Source organism: Bombus fervidus, chromosome 8 (genome assembly GCF_041682495.2).
Source record: "Bombus fervidus isolate BK054 chromosome 8, iyBomFerv1, whole genome shotgun sequence".
Taxonomy (NCBI): domain Eukaryota; kingdom Metazoa; phylum Arthropoda; class Insecta; order Hymenoptera; family Apidae; genus Bombus; species Bombus fervidus.
The window spans coordinates 5,228,691-5,251,666 of record NC_091524.1 but is presented as its reverse complement, the minus strand read 5'-3'; the positions used below and the strand labels follow the sequence as shown (position 1 = coordinate 5,251,666).

General features: G+C 44.4%; 3 protein-coding genes across 29 annotated transcripts in view; all 3 read left to right on the top strand.

Annotated features, from left to right (window-relative positions):
• Window positions 1–3,951, top strand: part of Dscam1 (Down syndrome cell adhesion molecule 1) — a 57,070-nt gene extending 53,119 nt beyond the window's left edge. For all 26 annotated transcript variants that reach the window (XM_072009563.1, XM_072009546.1, XM_072009541.1 and 23 more), the window contains 3 exons: window positions 385–3,493; window positions 3,607–3,686; window positions 3,801–3,951. In XM_072009563.1, coding sequence (XP_071865664.1) covers window positions 385–469 — 85 coding nt within the window. In that variant the 3' untranslated portion in view covers window positions 470–3,493; window positions 3,607–3,686; window positions 3,801–3,951. The remainder of the gene's footprint in view (window positions 1–384; window positions 3,494–3,606; window positions 3,687–3,800) is intronic.
• LOC139989708 (protein dpy-30 homolog) lies at window positions 3,478–4,372 on the top strand. Its single transcript, XM_072008221.1, has 3 exons — window positions 3,478–3,493; window positions 3,607–3,686; window positions 4,130–4,372. The coding sequence occupies exons 1-3, from the start codon at window positions 3,478–3,480 to the stop codon at window positions 4,370–4,372; spliced, it is 339 nt and encodes a 112-aa protein (XP_071864322.1).
• A 791-nt stretch (window positions 4,373–5,163) lies between these two features.
• Window positions 5,164–22,976, top strand: part of Tmtc2 (Transmembrane O-mannosyltransferase targeting cadherins 2) — a 221,152-nt gene continuing 203,339 nt past the window's right edge. The window contains exons 1-2 of one of the 2 annotated variants that reach the window (XM_072009581.1): window positions 5,164–5,351; window positions 11,154–11,474. The gene's annotated coding sequence lies outside the window, so the exon portion shown is untranslated. The remainder of the gene's footprint in view (window positions 5,352–11,153; window positions 11,475–22,976) is intronic. The other variant, XM_072009580.1, reaches the window with a different exon arrangement.

Below are 22,976 nucleotides of genomic sequence, written 5' to 3'. Positions count from 1 at the left end.
TTCACTAGATCACATCGACCGATCACGATCACGATTGCGATCGATGTCATATTTATTTTTGCTACAGCTCTTACTTTTATCATTGCTACAGATCCTGCTGCCATTGCCGCTGGTGCTACTAACTTAACAACTGCTATAAAATATCTTTATTATCGTACTAATGAAACGATTCTTATTATTAATGTACTGGCGATTGCAACTAGTGCATGTTTCGCTGAATTACGTGCAGATAGTTTTTATTTCTATCCTTTGGATGCATAGAAGCTACCGGAAAAATGCGATATATAGCTAGTATCTGTATTCGGATACTTAGAATAACGCTGATGTAAAAGGGAACGCACGAGTACAAGGAGGAGAATTGAAAGCATAAACTGCCTGTTACAGAAACGAAGCCCCCAGCCGGCAAACCGGCGCCGGCCACGGCGGTCACGGGGGACTCCTCACACCCTACGATACTGTGGCAGTGTAACCTGTAAATCATCTTCCGTGGTCTTCCGTCTCTCTCATCACCAGCGACCGAAGATTCGAGAGAAACGGAAAGAGCGCGTACGCTAACTCTTCCCCCGGTGCTGTCGTCGGTCCAAATTGCAACGATATATCAGAAAAATTACCATCGTCGCGAGTAAATAGATTCGGTCCATCGCATTAGGCGGTTCACTCGTTGAGACGTTTCGTATAAACAATCAACCCTGAGGTTGATTTACCAACGACGACGATATTTGCCTCCTGAAGGGACCGTTTTCTTCGTCTTCGACCATATCATTTTATCCCCTTTTTGGCCTTTCTCTATTTCGATCTCGCGTTTTTTCGTATAAGCGCACTCATTCTTGCTCAATTGTCGACAAGGCCATATTACGAAACTGCCAAATTGATTGACTGCCGATTCAGGCGAAGAGGTAATTTTTATTCGAGGGGCAACATACCGCGTCGTTTTATGTAACTTAACGAACCATCGAACTCATCGATTCGTTCTAAACGAGTGTTTTGTTAGAAAACGAACACACCCGGCATGTTCGTGGATGTTGAAAAAATGCGACTAGAATCCGGCCCGCGACGCGTGCTCTCGGCGACGGTGCGTTTCACGGGGGTTTTGGCGGTATATCCTAGGTTACAATTGTCGCTTCCAAGCGCCACGAGTCACGGGAAGTACACACGAGATACATTAGTTACTCGCTTTTTAAGTCATGGTTGTGCCACACTGCCGCTCCCTGCAGGCATATGATATTATACATACATATATATATATATATATATGATGATGATATTATACATATATATACAATTTATAATTTCGTAACGAAGGTTGTGTCCCTCTTTTTGGTGATTGACGATCTTGAGTCTCGACGTCGCGGAGAGCAAGTTTAGAAAGCACTGTATTGCGACAGTGTCGCAGAGAGTGCGTCGTCGTTGTCGTCGTTGTAGCAAGTAGTCAGGCAACAGGTCGCATCGATGCCGTGGTGGCGTCTAATCGATACTTCTTCCGCCGCGTGTGTCGAACCAACAAATCTGCATAAAATTCCTTTTTCACCGATCGACTTATCCGTAGGAAGAACGCGACACGCTAAATCGTAGATCACGAAACACGAAATCGTCAGCTGACCACATTATAAAACATCACATGCCATACTTTAAAAGGAGAGAAGATAACGCGTAAGCACACACCACGTTCGTTGTCGATTTTTAATCGTCCTATATAATATTTAGTCCGCTATACACACACATATATTCGCAAGCTAATCTCGATCAATTATGAACCTACGTGAATTTAATTATAAACGCGACGATGATATTATACGTGTAAGCAATTCGAGCAACAAGTACCGATTTAAACGTAAGTAGGACATAAGTCGGACGGATGGTCGCGAGGTGCGCCGTTCTCTTTCGTTCAATGGTGACACGTCGAGTATAGATGAGTAAATAGAAAAATCAGGCCATATAAATGCGATTAGATAGAGCGCTATTGGAAATCGAAAAAAGTAAATAGATAAGAAAAATCGAAACACCGTTCGTTCGAATATTCAATCTTGTATATCGATGTGGCGCCAGGATACGGTTACGACGCGTATCTCATAGTTCGTTTTTATCACAACACTATTTAGATATATAAAAATATATAAATATATAAATATAAATATATATGTATACATTGACGTTCATATATATACGTTGTAAGTAGGTATGTCTAGATGTTGCATTTATTTGCCGAGGCGATGCACGAGTGGTACACCAGTTGAACTTGGATCACGGTCGAAGGATGTTTCGTCGTTGACGACGAGCTGTTGCCGGGATACTTTGTCCGTGAATCTGTGACTTTGAATGTGTGGCTGCAACTCTGCTCGCCGACGCACTTTTACTCATCGATGTGATTTTAAAGGTTGCGCAAAGTCTCGTGTCTCGTGTATGTATTACGATCGCGCTCTACCATACTAATGTAGCCATGTGCAAGTCACCTTTTACGATGTATATCACGTTTTACTCACATAACGCTCGCGGAACTTTTCGCTTTGATGCTTTGGAACTTAACGCGATGAAAGAGAAATCGAAAGATATTTAACATATTCGATATTAGCCGTACGATTGATGACGTGATCGTCGATATTAAGTAACAAAAGCTGAAAAATATAAAAGAAAAAAAAAAAAAACGTGATGTTCGCGGATTGTCGCATAGCTTTCTTCTATTAATCGGTTGGAAATACTATTCGTTTAATTGTTATAGTTTGTGTGATCGATCTGGTATCGTTTTTCTTCGCAAGATTTAACGTTACTTTTGATGATGCTGTGAAACGGTCGGTGTCGCCGTCCGCGTTATACCTATATATTATGCTTTGTTCATTGGTAATTTTGGATATTCGTTTTCGTGCAGCAACGAGGCGGTTCTTCGAGCTTCTCCTTCGGCGGAGCGCGTATCGTTTTCTTTTTCCGTTGCAAGCAGACTCGGGACATTTCGTGATTAGTACCCTGTGTTGCGCTCAGTGCTCGCCTTTAAATTGGCTGTAAGTTCGCATTCTCGTACAACGATACTCGTATTTCTCCGCGTTCGTAGGGACTCGAGGATCCGCTCGCAGTACACCGTTTCCTCAGTACCACTATTTTATGTTTTTGTACCAAAGTCGTAGCGTCTAACTTTACGTTAAATAAATAAAACCAAAAAAAAAAAGGAAACAATTACTTGTTTGATTTTAGATTCCTAAACATCAAATCGTTTATTCAACCTATGTGTATGTTCACGAAGGACTGGATTTTTTGTTAAACATAATTGTAAAATAATCGCTACATCATGTTTTAAATATTTTAAAGATCCATTAGAACACGTTTTATTATACTACAAAAGCAATGCGCTATTGATTTGCAATATTTAATATTTTACTGGGTTATCAAAAACCGCGTCGCATTTCGAATGTTTACGATATGGTAACATTTGAATGGTGTTTATGCAGTGATAACTCGTAATAGTTGGTAACATTATTTGTTCGCACGATGGCGTCAGGCGGTGGTACGTACCGTTTATTTTGCTTTTTATTATTTAATAGGTAGTGTTAGAGGATACGTTTCGGACGAGAATTTGTGTTAATAATAATGTCGAACAACGTGTTGTTCTTGTAATAGCAGAAAACACAACGGAGGAAAGGACTGAGCCAGCAACGCCGGCACAACCCCTCACCAATGTTGTGAGCGAAACAGCGCACGTAAGTTAGATAACCTATAAATGTAGGCGTAACCTGTTGTGCTATTATTTTTTTACGTTGACTTTTATCATTGACAGTTTTTAAGATATGATTATTAATCGAATATTTTTTTAGTGTTACGCCGATTTTATGTATCGAAATTTACAATGGATTATTCGAACGAAACAGTTTCGATATTTCCCGCCAAACTAATGACAGCTGTTGTATCGAAATTTAAGTTTGGTTTTGTACCAATGACGTTGGATTAGGTTATTTGAGCAGTTAGGTTTGCATATTTTTGTACAGTTTCATTAGTTTTACCAATATCTTGTGCTTCTTATGACTGCCTTTGTATGCAGTTTATAAAAAGTGTAAAGAAAATAATAGCACATAGTTCTAACTATGTTTGTAAGAATAAAATTAACACCAACCTTAATCCGCTGTATTGTTTTTCATTGTTGCAGAGGATACTAGCAATGAATAAGGATTCAGATCTGTCTGGTGCGCCACCAAAGAAATCACGCGTTGAATTACAATCCCTGCCAACGAGGCAATATTTGGATCAGACTGTAGTTCCAATTTTGTTACAAGCTTTATCTAGTTTAGCCAAGGAACGACCTGCTGACCCCATTAGCTTTCTGGCTGGATACTTGCTGAGGAATAAAAGTCAATACGACAATGGTGAATCTCCACCTACTAGTCAATGAACTGCGTATGCATGTATAAGTATGTGGTGAAAATTGAAGAATTGTTTATGAACACTTATTGACATTTCTTAGGAGTATATTCAAGTTGGGCAAGGTGTATTTGTGTATCAAATTAAATAAAAATGTATTAGCTTTCTATCGTATGACAAGTTTTTTGGTGGTTAAATAGCAAAGAAAATGTAACGAGTTTCCTTTTTGGTGCTTATCTTTGTGCTTAATTTTAATGACAATTTTCTGGTGAATAACGAGGTTATTTCTTTATATATATGTATATATATATATATAGAATATGAAATATATATATATATATATACATATAGAATATAGGATATATATATATATATGTTATGTGTATTATAATGTATAAATCTATAGAGATTAAGTTCATAATCATTAAGATATACGATACCTCCAATAATTTATATCTGAAAAAATTTTAATCAGATCGTGCCGGGTTGAATAAAAATACTTTATTGAACTTCACCGAACCGGTGTGTTTCACATCGACCATGAAAAACGAGAAGGATCGTTATCATTGGTCCAATAAATTGTAATGAGTATTCCGTGTTCACGTCGATATAATTGGATGCAATTAAATGTAATCGTCCACTGAATTGGCATGAAATTTATTTTACAGTTCGATAAGATCAATAATACGTATGGACACGCAACGTTCGACCGTACACTTTAATTTTGTTCCATTCCGGAAGTGACACCAATTTTTTCGAATTTAAAATCTGCGCGCGCCGTTTCGCCAATTATGTACGTGTGTCATCTAGTTGTTGATTTGTCGAGCGTAGTGTGTTGCATTAACGGTTTAATTGCGCCGGTGGATCGTAACGATGCTGAAGAAAATTCGTGTATATCCCAGATAACGCTATGACATTGGTACAAAACGACGACAACGAGAAGATATCGAGGTAATTTCGTGGGGAACAATTCGCACAGCAACATCATCGTACCAAGTCCAATTAACGAGGTGAGCTCCCATTCAAGTGCCTCGTATATTACCTTGGTTTCTTGATACGGCTGTCACCGTGTATTTGCCGTGAACTTCATATTGCTTTTATTTTTCTGCTGTTATTTCGTGCTTTCTGCAAAGAATTTTTATATTGTGTAATATCCAGCAAATATCTTTTTCGTCTGGTTAAACCAAATCGGACGAAGATTCGCATTACATATCGTATTGTACATAGGGTATCTATTGTAGGAACTTTTGAGATTGAACCGTATATGATGCGATACAATATGGAAACCAGGGAAAGATACAGAGCAGTGAGTTTATGTTTCCTTCCTGGCTTTCGTAATTCTTTGTATTTAGACGAAACAGCGAGGTTTGCGCGCGATCGTGTTACAGTTAGCGCTCTCTAGGAGCCCATGCACAAAGAACGTGTATCAAGTAAACTGAGAGTATAGTTAATGGGTGAATCGTGTCATGGCTTTCGTCGTGCGCGCACAATCTGCAGATTCACGCCCGTACGGCCATACGGTGACTCGGTTCAATTGGCACGCATATTGGAATTCTATTAGCGAGATTACCGACAGTAATTGCTCGGTTTGGCACAATATCGCACGTTCGTCTATACCCAGCCAACAGGCTAGTGAGCGTCAAACGCGGATTAAGCGCGCGTCTTGCATCGTGGCTAAGGCAAGGCGGGTGTATTATGTTCTCGATTATGCTAGTACTAGTCACTAGTCGCACTCGGATCATCTGAACGGAATATGTCACGAATTGCGAATTTGAATATGCACCGTTATATTAGCCGGGACGGGTCGTGTCAAAGGAGATGTTCGGTTGAAATTACTCGAGCCACCTAGGCGGGAGCGTTGGTCTCGCGCGTTCCTCTGTGAAAATTTAATCGAAAGTTTCTATGGGTTGGGAAATGAAAGTTGAACATAGATGGGATGAGTGGAACCGGAGGGGGATAGGTTGGAAAAAGGACGAACGGCAACGTGTTTCGTCGGGAAAGAAACGAAACTTGTAAGTTGGCCGATCTCGAAGGCCGGAAAACGATTTACCGGTCATAAGTGCGCGAGATTTTCCAGGTTGCGCCGAGGTTTTTTAAAATTTCTGTCTCCGAACGACTCCGGATAATATAAAATTTTTCTCCATAACTGGAAACTCTGCCACAGCTTCCTGTCTCGCTCTCTTCCCCTCTCTAGCCCAAGTCTCTCTGTGTCGGAGTTAGGGAAAAAACGCTTACCGAGCAGATTCGCGCGAGCTAAAGCCCTCTTTTCTCTCGTATTTTTTACCAAGCTAAAATTCTATCTGATAACCAGAAAGTTTTTTTCTACTCTCCGCTCTTTTTATATTTTTCTACTTTCTCTCTCTCGCTTCCCTTTTTTTTTGCATTTTATTTTGTCCATGAAAGATGATACACGGACTTTTGTCTGAGTGCGGCCGCGTAGCCTGAGACAATAAATAGCGGTTGGGTTTCGCTCTAGTTACGATTATTAAATGTAATATCTGTTTTGAAAATAACGAAGCCCGTTGTAATATAAAATCGTTAATTGAATATCAGAACGTTTGCAGCTTGTAAATTGAAACTGAAACTTGCGAACTGAAGCGTTCGGGAACATATTCAGTTCGAAAATGAAATTCGTAATATGGTCACGTTATAAACGGACATTTTAATCAGTCTGACTGAATCGTTCGAGATTTCGTGAAACAGAGCGAAGGTACATAGGACATTTGCTATGCCGTTGCCGGACTGTGTCTTCCCCTCTTTCTTCCAGTCATTCTCTTCTTTTTGAATTATCTTGCGGTTCCTCGCTCGCGGGGCCACAGATTTTCATTTCAGATCTGGCTCTGGTACAGTGCAGAGGAGAAAATAGAAGTCGCTTCCCGTTGATTTCAATCTGTTTGACGGTACTCTCCTCGCTTCTTCTCGCTTCTCGAAGGGCCGCGATGCCGGGGATGCTGGCGTACCGCGTCACTGCCCGAAGACAACGAGACAAGATCCGCGACGCGAGACATCTGTTATCATGCCACGGCATCTCCTCAGCTATTTCATGCTCTCATTTCTTTCCTTCCGTTTCGCTCTGCTTCCTCTTCAGGACTTATTGGTCTCGCGAAGACATTTCCCTGAAGGACATTGATGCGCAATTACGTGAAAGTCCCGTCGACACGGTCGTGTAAACTCGAAAACGTCGCGTCGTCCGGCTTCTTACTCGTCCCCTGCGAATGGCTCGTTCTCTTTTATAGCTATGTAAATCGACTAGATGGGACAATAGGGAACTTCATTGTTTGAAAAATCTTTTATTATCACGCGAAGAAGAGGCTCGTCTTAATTGGAGAGCAATGATACACAAATATATTCGTTAAATTCCCAAGTTATCTGCCATATAGAAGCGTATTCGCGTTGAGTAATTAGACCAAATAGAATCAATTCGATAATGATGTTTATCCTCGGACTGTATGCAAGATGTGCGCAAATAGAACAAGTATGGAGCATTCATTCCAATGAAGAGTATGAACGTTTGATGGCATTGTGCGAAGCTGATTTCTCCAGCGAAAATCATTGTGTGTCGTTCCTAAAACGATATCCTGGCTTAAAAGGTCTATATCCAGAGATAAGAGTTAAGGATGAAATTGGAAAGAAAAGAGAGCCTAAGTGGTTTCGTCTTTTTGTTTCGAATGTTTTTTCAAATTAAGCATACTTTCTTTTTCTTTGGTATCATCCGCCCTAGCAAAAGCAATATCGATATCACCCGGAATAGCTTCGATATTATCAGGGAACATTTTACACAAAGCAATACGTTTCTATGGATGGGGTTTAATGTAGAGGATCCACTCCCCAGAGTTTTAGTTTTCGATCGCAGCTGGACGTAGAACCGACTACTATCTCTCTTTCTCTCTCTCTCCACCCTTCATCTTCTCTCCACACCGGCAGGTAGGCGTCTCTCGAAAAGCGCTTAATCCTCCGACCAGTCGAAAGCCCCTCTGCTGGTATTACAGCAAACGCTGATTTGTGGTCGCGGCAGCGACATTATTTATAATTTGTGAGTATTAATAGCTGACTCACACGTGTATACCTACCGGGATATATATTGTACGGGAGCCTTTTCAGTCTCATCGATCTCGCCTATCGTCGATAAATTTCCTTCTCGTTCGTGGCCAGTAGTTCAAGTTTCAGTTCGGTCGCGGTTCTATTTTGCCGTACACGCACGCACATACACACTTTCATCGCGTCAAATCATTCTCCATTCTGACGTACACACTAGCTTATCTCTGTAGGATCGCGGTAGCGATTTCAATCTCCCCTTTTCTTTTTTGCGACAAACCTATGAGTTTCTGGCGTGGCTGTGCAGACTGCGTGTAATTATTAATTCCTTCATCGCCCTACGACTCTGCAAGTAACGGGACAATGAACATCGCTTTAATTCTTAAGGACGCGCATACGTAGGACAATCTGGGCGGTACATATGCGAGTTGCAGTTGCGGAGTTGGTTCTGTTTTCTGGCCGCACCCAACATCGCGCGACATTGTTCACCACCTCCGATCTTCGTCTTTCGAGGTCAGAGCAGAGAAGAAGAAAGGCTTAGTCGATGAAAGGCGAATGAAGACAGACATGTACGAACGTACCCAAGAGGGACGCTGAAAGGGCCGACCTACGGAATACGTTATTTCTGAGGACTGTTATTTCGCCGCGGAATCCACGGACTGTGTATATGGCGCCGAGATAACGGAATCAGATAGCTACCGTGCCATCTCTTACCGCAGAATGATACCTTACGGGGATATAACTCACCGTTTTCAGACCGATACCTTTACCGGAAGGTACGCACGAAACCCGACTCTGTCCGTATTCTCTGTGTGTCTCGATGCAGGTCTCGAGACGCCCACCGTACCTACGCCACTGTCCGTGATGGCTTATTCTCGAAATTGTCGACCGGAGCGTAATAAAGCGTTCGGGGACTGCCAATCAGTCGATAGAACTTAACTTGGAACGATAGACCCCGCGCGGTAAGGGCGTGGACGACACGATACCGCTGTGCCACCCTGACGACCATGCTACCGCATTCATATTTTTTCCCCTTCGACGACCTGGATCAGAACATTTATCAGTTACGTAAAAAATAGTTCATTCAATCACGCTCGTTTGATATGGCATCAAAGGCGAAGACTCGTTCTACATAAAAAGAGGGGTTCGTTCGAAGTTGTTGCTTTTTCGCGAATCCAATCTAACTTCGTGCGATAACGACTACGAAAGGTCAGTGGGAGTGGTGGGAAGAGAAACCATTACTCGTTTCTACCCCTATTAGTTCATTTTCTCGTTAGGAAAACCGACGGATGTACAATTATCGACGATTGCGACGGCAATTAAGCCAGTTCTCGATACCCTTTGAAAATCTGTTTTCATTGTTTCGCTGAGGCTCTCTGGGATCTCGTCCGAACGAAACAATGCTCCTCTTTTTCCTCCTTTTATAATCGGACATGATCAGTCGACGCGTTCTCGTCACGCTAATTGCTTAGCAACTAATCCGGTCAAACGTCCGTATGTTTTCCATAAGTTTTCCACCGTTCGCGGAGAGACGCGATCCCGAAGGAATGTTTTAAAGACTATCCATAAACCAAAGACATTTGCGGGACTTGAGAATCTTGATTTTTAGAAATACTAGGATTTATGGTGGATCCTTAGGTTTATTGTGGGTTTAAGTAAAGGTGGGTGGATATCCGACGACTAGACAACGAGGGATGGCGTACGGTTTATATTACGCGACGTAACAATAAGACTTGAAGCAACAGAAAGTAGCGAAGGGCAATTCTATAACGACATACGTGAACGCAAGCCATAAGAGGAATTATTAGAAAGAGAGGATCAAAGATGTTTACTGGATTCATCTGCGGTCCATGATGAACCAGCTCGCGAATTGGAATTCTCCACCTAATAAATCACCGTTGTATATCTGCGTGCACTGGGACGCAGGCATCGATGTAAATCGGCGTTCTCTCTGCGCCCATGCAACCTATAGCGTCAGTTTCATCGTTCGCTGGCACAGTCTCTCCAGGAAAGCGAACATTGTTTCGTGTGTGACCGTAGAATCGATTACAGCGGAACGATCGTCTAGATAACGAAACATACGCGGCACAACGAAACAGCTGGGATCTAAAAGCAGGTCGGATCGATTTTGTGGATCGATAGGTTTTCGACGCTGCTAGAATCGCGAGGGTGTACGAGCGTGATGGTTATCGACGTTCCACCGTTTACTCGCGGCTTAGATTCTCATTGATAAACAAGAGTCGATCGAATGGCAGAGTCGAGCTATTATGGGAATAAGGTCAATCTGTTCTTTTTTTGTTTCGTCCACACTTTGCCTGTTTTTGTCCTTTCTCTTTTTCCTTTTTTTTTCTATTGTTGTGGTACATCCAGTAAAACGTTAAGAATATCTAGCCTCGTTTATTTCGGTGAAACTACTACGTGTACGGGAGCTGTGTTCGAGTTCGGGTTTTAATATCGCTGAGAGCAGCGCACGTTGACAAAAAGGGTAGGGAGTTTTTATTAAAACGCGCGTCCTCTCTCTCGTGCTCCCTGTCTTTCTCTAGCGCATTGATTTTCAATGTAATTTCACAAATTTATGGGCCATTTGCATCGGCCCGGATGGTACCGATATCATCGTGTTTAATAATTTTTTACTTCTGCATCAGTTCTTCCACTCCTGTCTCATTTTTTCTTTTTCTTCCTCTGTCTCTCTTTTTTTTTATCTAACGGAATGGATTTCGTTCTATCGGATGTTGTTCCTGCAAAACAGCTAACCGGTTATCTTCTTCCTGTTACAGAACATTTTTCAAGGCCTATCCAGCCACAGTATCGCATTTCGGATACGTCGCGAAAACGCTATAAACTACGGAACGAAACGATCGCCCCTGTTTCTCGCTTCTTTGTCACCGCCAACCCCAGCTGCTCTACCATCGCCACCACCGACAAACCTTCTTGCCGACATTTGGATTCACCATTAAACATGGTCTCGGCTTATCTTAATGGATATCTAGTTGGTTTCTTGGATCTTGGGATGTGAGTCGACGAGGAACCTTGTTTCGACTTTTTTGTTTTGGATATTCAACGACCGACGACGAATATTTGGATGGGACCATCGAATGGTGAGTTCTCGTTAGCAAATATTTTTCAAATTATTTTGAGGCGGATTAAACGTGTAACTTTGTTCGATAAAGAAACGAGTAGATGAATTCGTAATAGTCAATTGTATTAAGATCAGTATAAATACAGGTACAGATACAGAGATAGTGTATGCCAGTTGTAATCGTCGCTCGCTCAATGCTATTATGTCGATCGAAGAAAGGATAATAATACTCTGTCCTAGGAAGCACGTTCATACGTTTATACCGACGGACGTTACCACAAAAAGTTAATCTTCTTATGTAACTTCGGCTCGAGATTACAAGAAACGGCAATAATAATCTGTCCAGAGTTCATTTGCCTCTAGGTCTTGTAAACCAAAATAATCGTTAGTATTCAAAGGTACAGTAATATAGGTCTCTCCCAGATTCGAATTTTTTCACTTGAACCTTTTTACGCTCCTGTGCCGCTACACTTTATTTGTGCGACAATTAGGTAGGTCAATACACCATTCAAATCATTTAATGTCATCTAATGGAGCGGTTAATGAAGAGATTTGCTTATAGCATATTAATTAAAAACCAGACGATTGTATATATATCTTTTAAGAAATTTCACCGTACGATTTACTGCTTAATTATATCGTGGATTTACGCTCTGACGTGGATTAAATGCCGTACAGGCAGATGTAAAACAACAATCAGCCATTTCGCGGTAGACAACCGTACATTTTTCATCGAGTAAAGATGTCCCCGTACTGGTGGTCGTTTCTTGGAAGTAGCGCAATAGGTTCCCCTTTCAGCGTGTGCTGTTTAATTTACTGCAGCCCTCGACGAGTCGCGCAAACTGCATTAATAACAAGTCTGCTTGCTCCTTTGACATTCTGCAAGAGCATCCGCTGTAAAAACTCGCGCCCCATCGACTCTGACGCGAGATCGTTTCGGTTATTTTTCATCGCGGCTACGAAAACAAGAATCCACAGCCGGGAAAAAACGAGGCGCAAGGCGAAAGTAAGAATTCCAAGAAGCTTGAATTGTAGGTTCGGTTCTGGCTAATTTACCGGTTATTTCCGCGAGCAACGTGCGACGCGGAGGGTGTCGATGACGACACACAGAGGTCGATGATTTCAACCTCGTCGGCTATATACCTTTTATCCGCTATGCAGAGTGGCCGTATTAAAATGTAAATGCATGGTAGCTAGTTATTATGCGGAGCGGCCGATGCGATCTCCACCGACGGCGATGCCACCCTCGTCCTCGTGTGTGCGTCCTCCTATGCCCCTCGTCGTCGTCGTAAACACCCGATAATGGGGAAACCGTGTACCTTGCTATCCGCTCCTGTACTCTCACGCAAGTGTGAGAAAGAGGGAAAGAGAGGTCGCGATGGCCAACGAGAGACGTCGATTACTGTTCCTCCGACCTTCCGCGATCAAAAATTGCTCGGACATCTGAAACCTTCCGATACCACATTTTTCCTCTGTGTATTCCTCGGATCAGTTAATCTCTATAAGAAGAAGAACACTTGGTCCATAACGTCCACGAACCGCGAGTTGATCAAAGCGCGCGATCGATCAATTCCCTTCCCATGTTCGGATTATCTTCCGTAAAGTACTCGTGAAACTTTTAAAACCGCTGACCTTTTTTTCCCCGTTAGTATTACCGTATGATTTCGATTAAGATATCTCGTTACAGCGCCGTAAAAGCTGCTTCTCGTTTACCTTTAAATCGGTCATCCTCAGAAATCTTCGAAATTCGAGGAAAGCTCGTCGTGCGTATCTCTTTCGACGAGTGTCACCGCGTAACCGTTGCAAATTGCTGGAAGAACCGACATGACGTAAGCGAGATTCGACAAAAGGAATCTTCCGGGCAACGTGTTTTTCTCGAGATACGTGCTCGGCCAATGAAAAATATTTGTTGGTTTTGTTAGCCGGTTGGTTAGTGTGCGCGTAGGAGTCGTGGATCCTTCAACGGAGGGCACGTTTTCTTCTCGTCCCTCTCTCTTGTCACCGTGTTCGCGATGTTATCACTGCCGCCTGTTTTGCGGCTTTCGTATTATTTGTGCATTTCCACGGTTATATTCCTGCGGGTCTCCGTTCTACCGTATAATAAAATCCCTCTCAGCAGACTGTCTTCTCCTTCCCTGTACTCGGAGCATCCCTCGGTACACAGTATGTTGCTGCATCGTGCTTGCACGGGGCAACGCGTGGTGCATTCTTGGTGTGCTAAGAGTACGAGAGAGGGAGAAGGGGTTGACTAGATAGAGGGAGCGAGACGGGATCGAGGTGGTTTGGGAGGATGGGTAGGAGGAAAACATAGAGGGCTGAGTAACTGCAAACAACAAATACCACCAGGTACCGGCGCGCATTCCACGAACGGTGTGTATAAACACGAAGCCGACGGCCGTGAAATCCGTGTAGAGAAACCCGGTTAATGCTGTCGAAGTACACGATACTCTGGCTATATTTGTCGATCGTTCCGGGAGACGATGTATAGATATCTTGCGAGCGTAAGCTAATCGGGGTTGCAGTCTTGTCGAGCTCCCCCTTTACTTTAAGGTTCCGAGAAACTTTGTACATCGTCGGTCACGAGCTAATGAACCTAGGTCACCTTGATCTACCGAAAAGCACGAGCACAGCGGCAGGAGGGAACGGAAGGACGCGCATAGCGTTCGCTGAAAGATAGGGATACAGAGGTTCAACGGTGGGTTCAGGATAGAAGGGTCATGCGATCGACCGCGACCAGAGAGCCAGGGAGAGAAAGGGAGGATGGGAGGGAACGAGAGAGAGAGAGAGAGAGAGAGAGAGAGAGAGAGAGAGAGAGAGAGAGAAAGAGGGAGAGAAAGAAAGAGAAAGAGAGAGAGGGACGACTTACTTATGGCGACAACAGGTTACAAAGTCGGCTGGTTAACGCTGGCCGCAGGTCAAGTTTCCTCTCATCGTGCAAAGGTCAAAGGGCATTCCCCTAGCGGAAGCTAATGACATTTTTGCGGGACGTTAGAAAGGTTCGTGTACGGGATACCTTTTGAATCCTCTTAGGGTGTAGAGAGAAAGGGGAATAAATCAGAAGGCAAGATCCGTGACGATTATCCACGGCATGAAATGCATTATCGAAGGTTTAATAAAGAGGTGGTGGATAGAATCGTCGCCTATTATACGACTAAACGGCGTGGCGCTATGTCGTAAAGGATCGCGCCGTAGAGGAGCAAGATCGACGATACGCTGCCGGGTATCCGTGAACGAGCTGGGAGGGGTTGCATAAATATTTCTGAAAAATTAACGAACCAGCAGTAATACATTTTACAACGCTTGATAAGTTCCGTAGTAACGCGAGCATCGGAGAAAAGTGGCGAAAGGCTGTGCTGATAAATAGGTCGATCATAGAAGCCCTGTCGGAGCGTGAAGAATTAATCTCCCGCGCAAGAAGTTTAAATATTAAATACGAGTCTTCGCTGCGACCGTATTCACGCGATTAATTGATTATCCCTCTATGGATGATAAATGAGCCTTCGGCTGGCGCACAATATGAAAGCTTGTATGTGCAACGATACGTGGCGCCTATTGTACGCCGCTTACCTGTAGGGTAAGGTGTTGCCAGGTGTGTCGATGTAACGATGCGAAGAAAATAGAAAAAAAATACAGAGAAAATCGAGTCGCCTCAAAGTGGTCGCCTAAATGGCACGTTCCATTAGACCGGAAAATTCGAAGGCCGTGCGCGAGGGTCGATATAAGCCACTCGTTACAACGGTTCACTTCGCGAGTGAATAGAGGTCAGGTCGATCGAATCGACGATGCGATTAATCGTGTTTCCTTATTTTCTCCTTTTCGTTTGGTTTGGCAAAACTGGAGTTAACGATGGTAAAGGTTGACCAAATCGATCGCGATTTATAAAGAATGGAAAGGCTCATTGTCAACGGGAAACCATCGTGTTTGCGAAATCGCGGATTCGCCAACGATCCATGTAAATTCGAATGACGTTAAAAATTATAATGTCTCGTCGTTCGACGTTGGAAGATAATGACTATCGTTTGGTCGCACGCTGCATCGATCGTTTTCCATTCTGGACATTTATATTCAGTGGTCGGATGATCGATAAATTTCGCTCTAATTGCTTCAACAAAGCGTACAATTCATATTCGATCGTGAAAGAAAGCGAGAGCGTTCTTGCAAACGGTTGGTAGGTGGGTAGGTTGGTAGGTTGGTAGATAGGTAGGTAGGATTCGATCGGTGGGAAATTCCTACCGCGGATCCTTTTGCCATGTATTTCCAATGAGCGCGGTAAAGGAAGAGGCCGAATCCTGGATATCGCGGTACCGCTAAATATTCGAATCGCCGTTCGCGATACAAGAGATTATTAAAATATTTAAACGAGCCCGTCGACCGTCGTTACCGGGGACTGAAGTCCTCTCTTCGCGAGGTTCTCAATTAAATGCTAACGAGCGAAGAGCTCTTTCCACCTGAATACTCCTTCGTTGGAAGCTGCAGCAGCCACCTAGCTTTCCTCTGCCCCTCACCTCCTACCTCTCACTCCCTTCGGCCCGCCCCTCACTGCCACGGCTTGCCCTTCTTCTCTGTTCCCCCGACGACATTGTTTTAACGAGACTGGGAAGTGCAATTTGTTCTTCCTGCCCTCGGCCCGTCGCAAAAGGGGTTACCTGCTCTTTCTTCTCTCTTTGCAATACTCTTTTCCGCGCTTTTCTCGCGGAACCCGTCGCGCCGTCTTCCTTGTGTGTGACGCTCTCTGTTCGCACGTATCCACGTACCGGCGACCGCGTTTCAATCACAGTCTTTTCGTGAAAAATCGCTGGCGGCAATTTCGAAATTATTTCTTCATGGCTGCGTGAGCCGGCTCGCGGAGATCCCAAGTTGTCGACTGCTGCGTCTGCAAACAATAGGATACGTTGAGCGGTAATTGAAATATTGCGCGCGTGGAGCTGCCTCGTTACTCCGTGATGCATTCAGAAGAAAAAATGACGTACGCCCTAGACCTATTATGCCCGACTAACTAAATCCGCCGCGGTTGTTCGTGGGAATGCCATTGTTGTTTTAACGTAACAGAAGTATTCGGGATGGAAACAACTGGTGGTTCTTATATTTCGTATACTTTCGTTGGTTTCGGTCGGCCAACGAATAACAGGCAAGCAAATATCCGGAGTTGAAAAATTTGTGCCGCTTCGTAGATCGCGAAAAACAGACATCGCGTCGAGTTAGGGGCCAGCTTGGAGAAAAAGCAGGATCGAGATAGCGCGCAGTATCTTCTCATCCTCGGTTGCACGATGCGCCAGTGACTAGGAGCGCTCGTAAAAATGATCGAAGTCTCTAACGTCGTCGATCCTCGGTCCCTATAACTTTCAGCAACCTCCGGTTCTTTTTTTAAATCTACTCCCGGAAACTTTCTTCGCTCTCTTTTCTTCTGCGGATGCGTCTCGTTGCACAGGCTGCCGCTCTCCAGAGCCGGGGAACGAGAAAGTACCGAGAAACGCCGACAGAGGTGAAGGTGCTGGGTACCCTCGAGTTAAATTTTAATTTGCAACTAGTTAAAAAGTTAGCGGCACCCGCAAGCGCAAGAAGCGACTCGCGGCTGCCGCGACGATAATGTAAGGGGCGAACTTTCGTTGGTTAGCTGAAGGCACGGCGAACGGCGGTGGTATGCGAAGGGTACCGCGAATACCCTACCGAGAAAGGAGGCTGCTGAATCGAATACTTGGTAGGATAGGTGGGGAAGAATCATGCGAACATCCGGGAAATTCGAGAAGTGTGAACTCGTTAACCCGTAAATCGTCGTTACGGGCTGCGACTGAGACACCCGGTAGGGTTACGTTAGTCGCGATTAAAGCGCGCATCCAGCTGTCGTACACTTTCCCGGCAAAGTTGGAAGGGTTCAATTACAAGACGGAGACGCGCGGACCCATTGTCTTTATCGCTACTTTCGTCGGTAGGCAATTACGCGGCGATGTTGTTCCTTATCGTTGTCGTTTCGACGGAAAACGCAAATAATTAATTAGACGCTTTTTGCAGCGTCCAGGCTTGCTACCTTCGTTGCAGAAGCTTCTCTAATGAGGATTTTCTTTAAAGGTAGCTCTCACCGACGTTGGTCTTTAGGTGAGCTGACTTGGCACCACCAGATATAAGTACATACCTTTCTTCCTTTTTTTTCTTCCAGTTCTTCGAGTTAAATCCGCATCGGGTACAGTACATACACTATCATATAGTCTGGGATATGTGGAGGTTTAGGTAGACTCTGAAAGTACCGATGGTCTTTCACGTGCATGTAGTTGGTAGATAGGAGCGAGAATCGTGGCCAACGCAGCTTAACTACGATGATCAGACCGGGGGGAAGAACGGGGAAAGTTTCTCCGTGTGATGGGATCGTGTTGGCTGGGCGCGAGAGATTTTCGAGTTGGTAGGTTTTTCCAGGATGTTTCGAGCTTTCCGCGGCTTTCTTTCCTATTCCCGCAGACTCTTTGGAAGATTAACTCCGCACGAGTGCGTCCGGTGACGGCGCTGCGATTCCGCGGATAGACGTCCGGATTTATCAATGGCGTTGCGCACTGTGAATCGGCTCAAAGACGTTTATACGACAAATCGTTCAATTTCGGCCGGTACAGCTGAATATCGGTTGAATCTCGCGACGGAGACTGTTTTCTGTCTTCGTGCCAAGGAAAGGAATAGGCTGTCTCGGATGATAGCTGAAAATATAGACAGACGAAGAGAGGCAGAGAGACAGCCAGACGCGGAAGAGGAAAAGATTGCGAGGAGAAGGGAAACGTGGCGAGCATACAACGAAGGGAGGGAATCCCCTGGAATAGAATAAAGAACCGGCGTATCGGCGAAACTACATAACCGTAACGATATTACGTCGCAAAAGGAGTTATTTGCCGCTGTAAATAAGAAGGCGAGGAATAAAAGAGCTAGGGGAAGGGACGAAGCCACGGAAAAGAGTGGCTGGGTAACGAAAAACGAAGGAGAAGAGAAATAAAAAGGGTGCACTTCGTGAGAAGATGAAATTTCCTTTTCCGGGTCGATCGTTAAGCCGCGTACAATCGTTCCGACGACGGAAATATCGGTTTTTGTGGACCAGAGATCCCATTGTCTTTGCGGATTTCTCGTGGACGATGAGAAAAAAAAAGAAGAGGAGAGAATAGGGTCGAAGGGAATAGGAGGAAGGAGAAGCAGAACAAAAACGATAATAGTTGGTTCGGCTTCGTTATCGAATGGTTTCTGCTTCTCGTATATTAGTCCCCAATCTGGCCGCGAGATCGACGCGACCTTATAAATCAGCGACACGGTTCGGGATTCGAATTAAATACAGACTTGTTCCTCTCTTGCGGTATCGATGCGACGGTTAAAAACCGAGGGAAATCCGTTCGCGAATGTCTTTATCGCGCTGATACACGATTGCAATTTAAACACGGCGCTGCAGTTACCGTGCCAAACGAGTTTGTTACTGGCACGGTAATTGCATCTTCCGCGTTTGACTGTTTCCGCACGAATGTAAGTCGCGGGGATAATCCGCGTACAAAGAGAGAACGGAAGAGCGACGGAGAGGCAGCTAGCGAAGTCTGGCTTCTCAGAAACGATCGGGAATCTTGTGATTCCAATTAACCGATAACGAGCAAAAGTAATATCTCTCGTTCTTCTCTATCGCTCTTCTGGCCGAGTTCGTCTTGTTCTTCCTCTTCTTCCATCATTCCTTGTACATCCTCCGTTTCTCGGAGTAGATCGATCGAAAGCGCGCGCCACAGTCTACGCCACTTTATCACGGGATAAAAGTGCAAAAAGGGAAAGTCGTGTTTAGCATAGTCATACATACGTATTATCGCGTGCATGTAGATACATAGAGAGGAAAAACAGGAACAGGGGCATAGGGGCTGATCCTATAAAACAGAAAATCGAAGCGTGCCATGATCGTTCCGTTTTACAGCAGGTCGCGCGATAACGAATCTTTCCCCGTAATCGAGTTACGACCTGATTTCGATACCGTCGATATTTTCGAAAGCCACGTCACACAGCCGGACCATTGCACGATTAATTAGCGTCGGCGTTAATTGCTTCGCCGTTGAAAAGAGAGTCGGCTGAAATTAATCATCCGCCTGTTCCATTTTGATCCAATCAGCCGTTCTCTTCGAAGATATTAAACAGAGTAAACAGAAGTAGCTAAGGCCGTGTCTTAGCCAGCCAAGCGTACGATACCGAGTCCAGTGTTAATTAATGAAACTCGACGAGCCGAGAAGAATAGAAAATCTTACGTGAATAATAGTTCGCCCATGTTGGTCAACACGAAGAATATTATTTACGGAACGCGATGCTACCGCGAATACGTATTCTACCATGTACAATTTTCGTGCATTCGAAACGTCTTCTGCCGCAGATGTACGGCTCGGTACGTGCATATGCAGCAAATATACATAGAAATGGAATACGCGGATAATAATATACGATACGCGGTGTTCGCGTATCACATCGTATCGCGATACGCCAATAAGAAGCGTATCTACACGGAGAAAGGGGATCATCCGGAGTATTTCGATTGCGTCTGAACCAGCTCGGAGTAATACTACTTCCAACGTTCCCCTCCGCTTCGATTCCGCGCCGATCCTATCATCACCGTTCGCAAATCACCGCGTGACGTAACCGGCTGCAGTTACATAAATTACAGTGCTGGACGGGCGGTCATTAGCGTAGCGTAATTTAATGACAGAGACAATGCACTTTTCTGGAATGGAACGAAGAGAAAGAGCAAGCGAGAGAGAGAGAGAAAGAGAGAGGAAGTCGAGAGCCTACGATCCAACTGGAGATGATTCCGTAATGGTGCTCGTTATACGACAGCACACGATATAAAGTGGTCTTTTATCCGAGCTCAATTGCTAAAACGATGCGACGGTAATAACAAGAACTGCATAATAAGGGACAATTCCTAGGCTTCTTAAGAGCGTAGAATTTTGAATTTTTTCATTCGGCCAACTGCCGATTATCCGTCTGATAATTGTATACTCGATCAGGCAATAACGTCGAACTGTAATTATCGTTCGTCAGCTTTCTCCCCCTGTTGTTTTCGCGACTGATCCTATTACGAGAGCCTGGAAACGTATGCATAAAGAAGCAGCCTGGGAGAGAACGTGCACATTTCGGGTTTATTTTTAGCTGAGAAGAGAAAAAAGTGGCGCGACTTGCAGGTTCGGTTTCATCGTGAGAGACAAATCTTCGCGTTAAATGGACGTGTAACGAAACGCGCAACGACCCGACTGAAATCACGTCAGACCAAATAATTTATATGAATCGCACAGCGTGTCCGTAGATATTGCGACATCCGTTATTCGCCACCAGGTAAGTCGTACCGCACGGACTCGCGTCTGATTTCGTTCTATCGTGGTCCATAAGGAACGATGACTCGGGGAGCTCACCGGAGAAAAGCAGTATTGTTTTACAGGTCCCGTAGGAGTAGTTACCTACGATACGTAGTCCCTGGATCGCAGTTGGCCAATGACTAAACCGAAAATCCGACTTTCTCCCGATCATGAGGCTGGAAGGAATGAAGTGAAGCGTCGTATCGCGATAGAAGCGTTAACTCGCGGATATCGCTATTACGATTCACGGTATTGCTACGTGTTTGATCGTCGGCATTATAAATTCAAGCGGGTTACGCTGTGCACGGCTTGGCAGGCTCGGCGTAACGACGAAAGTCACGATTTATGGCAGTTTGTTTACGAGCCATTAAAGAAGAATTATATCGGAGGAAAATGGCGCGAATTGTCTTGTCGTCCGAAATAGCGCGAACTTACGATGATTTAGTCGTAGGATAGTGGCTCTTATAAGGACGCCATAACTCGAAGGCCAGGAAACGATTTGAATCTTCTTTGTTTCTGTCCGATGGTTGATCGATTCCCCATGGAAGATTCGCTCGTTTTCTCTCTCTCTTTCTTTTTTTCCTCTCATTAGACGATTAATTAAGAAGAAAGGGAGGATCTTTAATCCCGGTATACGGGCGTTCGCGAATCGGCAATATCGAATCGGCGATCGAGCGCACAAAGGCGGTCAATTCGTGGAAAGCACGAGCGAAAGACGTGGAGGAGGCTTGTCAGCCACTTCCTGACTAATTGCCGGCGGGTTCGCCGTTTCTCGGAAGTCCCGTGGAAATATTGCTTCCGCAGGTCGAAGTACCGAAGACCGACCTCAGGAAGACTCGGGCCTATTTCAGGGCAGAGAATTGAGGTCGTAGATCCTCCTCGAGTTTCCACCATTCTCTCCCTTTTCCACTCGCCGCTACGCTGTTTCTCTTCGTTCTACCGGTTTCGTCTTGCACGCTGCCGCAGGACTTCTAGTCTATGTTCTAGTTCCAGTGGCCTGGAACCATCATGCTGATGTATTGAATTCAGTTGTTTAATTAGATATTAACGGACCCCCGTAGGCGAGATCGACGAAACGTTATACCGATGCCAGAAAGGAAGCCCTTTTCTATGCACGTTCGCAACTGCATCGATAGAATATTAGTACTTCGATAACGAGCATACAAAGCTGTAATATATATATATATTCCTGTTTAGTCACGAGTCTCCGATATATTCTCCGGCTCGCGGGTATCTTTCGTGTATATCGGACTTGGGTGTGTAGTCGTGGCCACCTGGTAGAGTCTCGCCGGTTCACGTTAGAGAAAGAAACTCTTCGGAAGTCCGAGCGTGTTACCTGGCGTGCCTTGGGACGCCGGGTAATCGTAATTAACGAGGTAAAAATAGAGGCCGAGAGTAGAAATGGGTTTGTAGCCAGGGCGGCAAGTGAAAACTCATATTTACCGGTTAGCGAGCTTAGACATTCGCAGTAATGCTACGGCATTACGCGATACGCCGTGAATACCGAGTTTAGCACAGGCGAACGGCGAAATAAGCCGGACCAGGTTCGCACGTCGTGAAAACAAACGAGAGAGGAATCCTGATAAAAGGAAGAACGGTGGTGTACAGGTCGCGGCCCTGCCGGTATCGCGCAAGGGGAGGCTTTTCTCGCTAATGAACCACGTGGATGTGAGCCGTGGAAAATGACGCGTCGACTTTAATACCGAAAGTATTGCTGCCGAGACTTCGACACCAGCGGAATACAGTCCCGACCTGTTAGATTGTAAGTTCACCGCGAAGTTTTGTCGCGTTTCTTGTTGGTCGACGTAGATCGAGATCTAGAGGCGATAGGCATTTTCCAGGGTACTTTGTTATATTTTTTTGCTGTCTGTTTGTCAGTTTGTTTGTTCCGTCTGCATGAATCATTATTAACTGATGATGTTTTTTTTTTATGGAGAAAATACTGCGATGATTAGCAACGATGATAACCCAATGGTGTCAAGCGAAGAAGATACGAGGAATGATTAATTACACCCGTTTTGTCATGTAATTTTTACCACCCATTATTGCTGCGTGTGGGCTAGCGTTATCGCGATGCATACTGTTCTTCCTTAATGGCAATACTTAATTTTATCCTTAATTGGCTTTCTCTTTTAGTTTAAAGGGTCCGTAAAACGCCCAACCTTTTTTTTTTATATTTCATC

What these genes read in the sequence shown, in the direction of transcription:
- LOC139989708 (XM_072008221.1), top strand. An exon ending in TTGTGAGCGAAACAGCGCAC is followed by an intron (nt 3,687 to 4,129) that starts GTAAGTTAGATA and finishes TCATTGTTGCAG; the next exon opens with AGGATACTAGCAATGAATAA.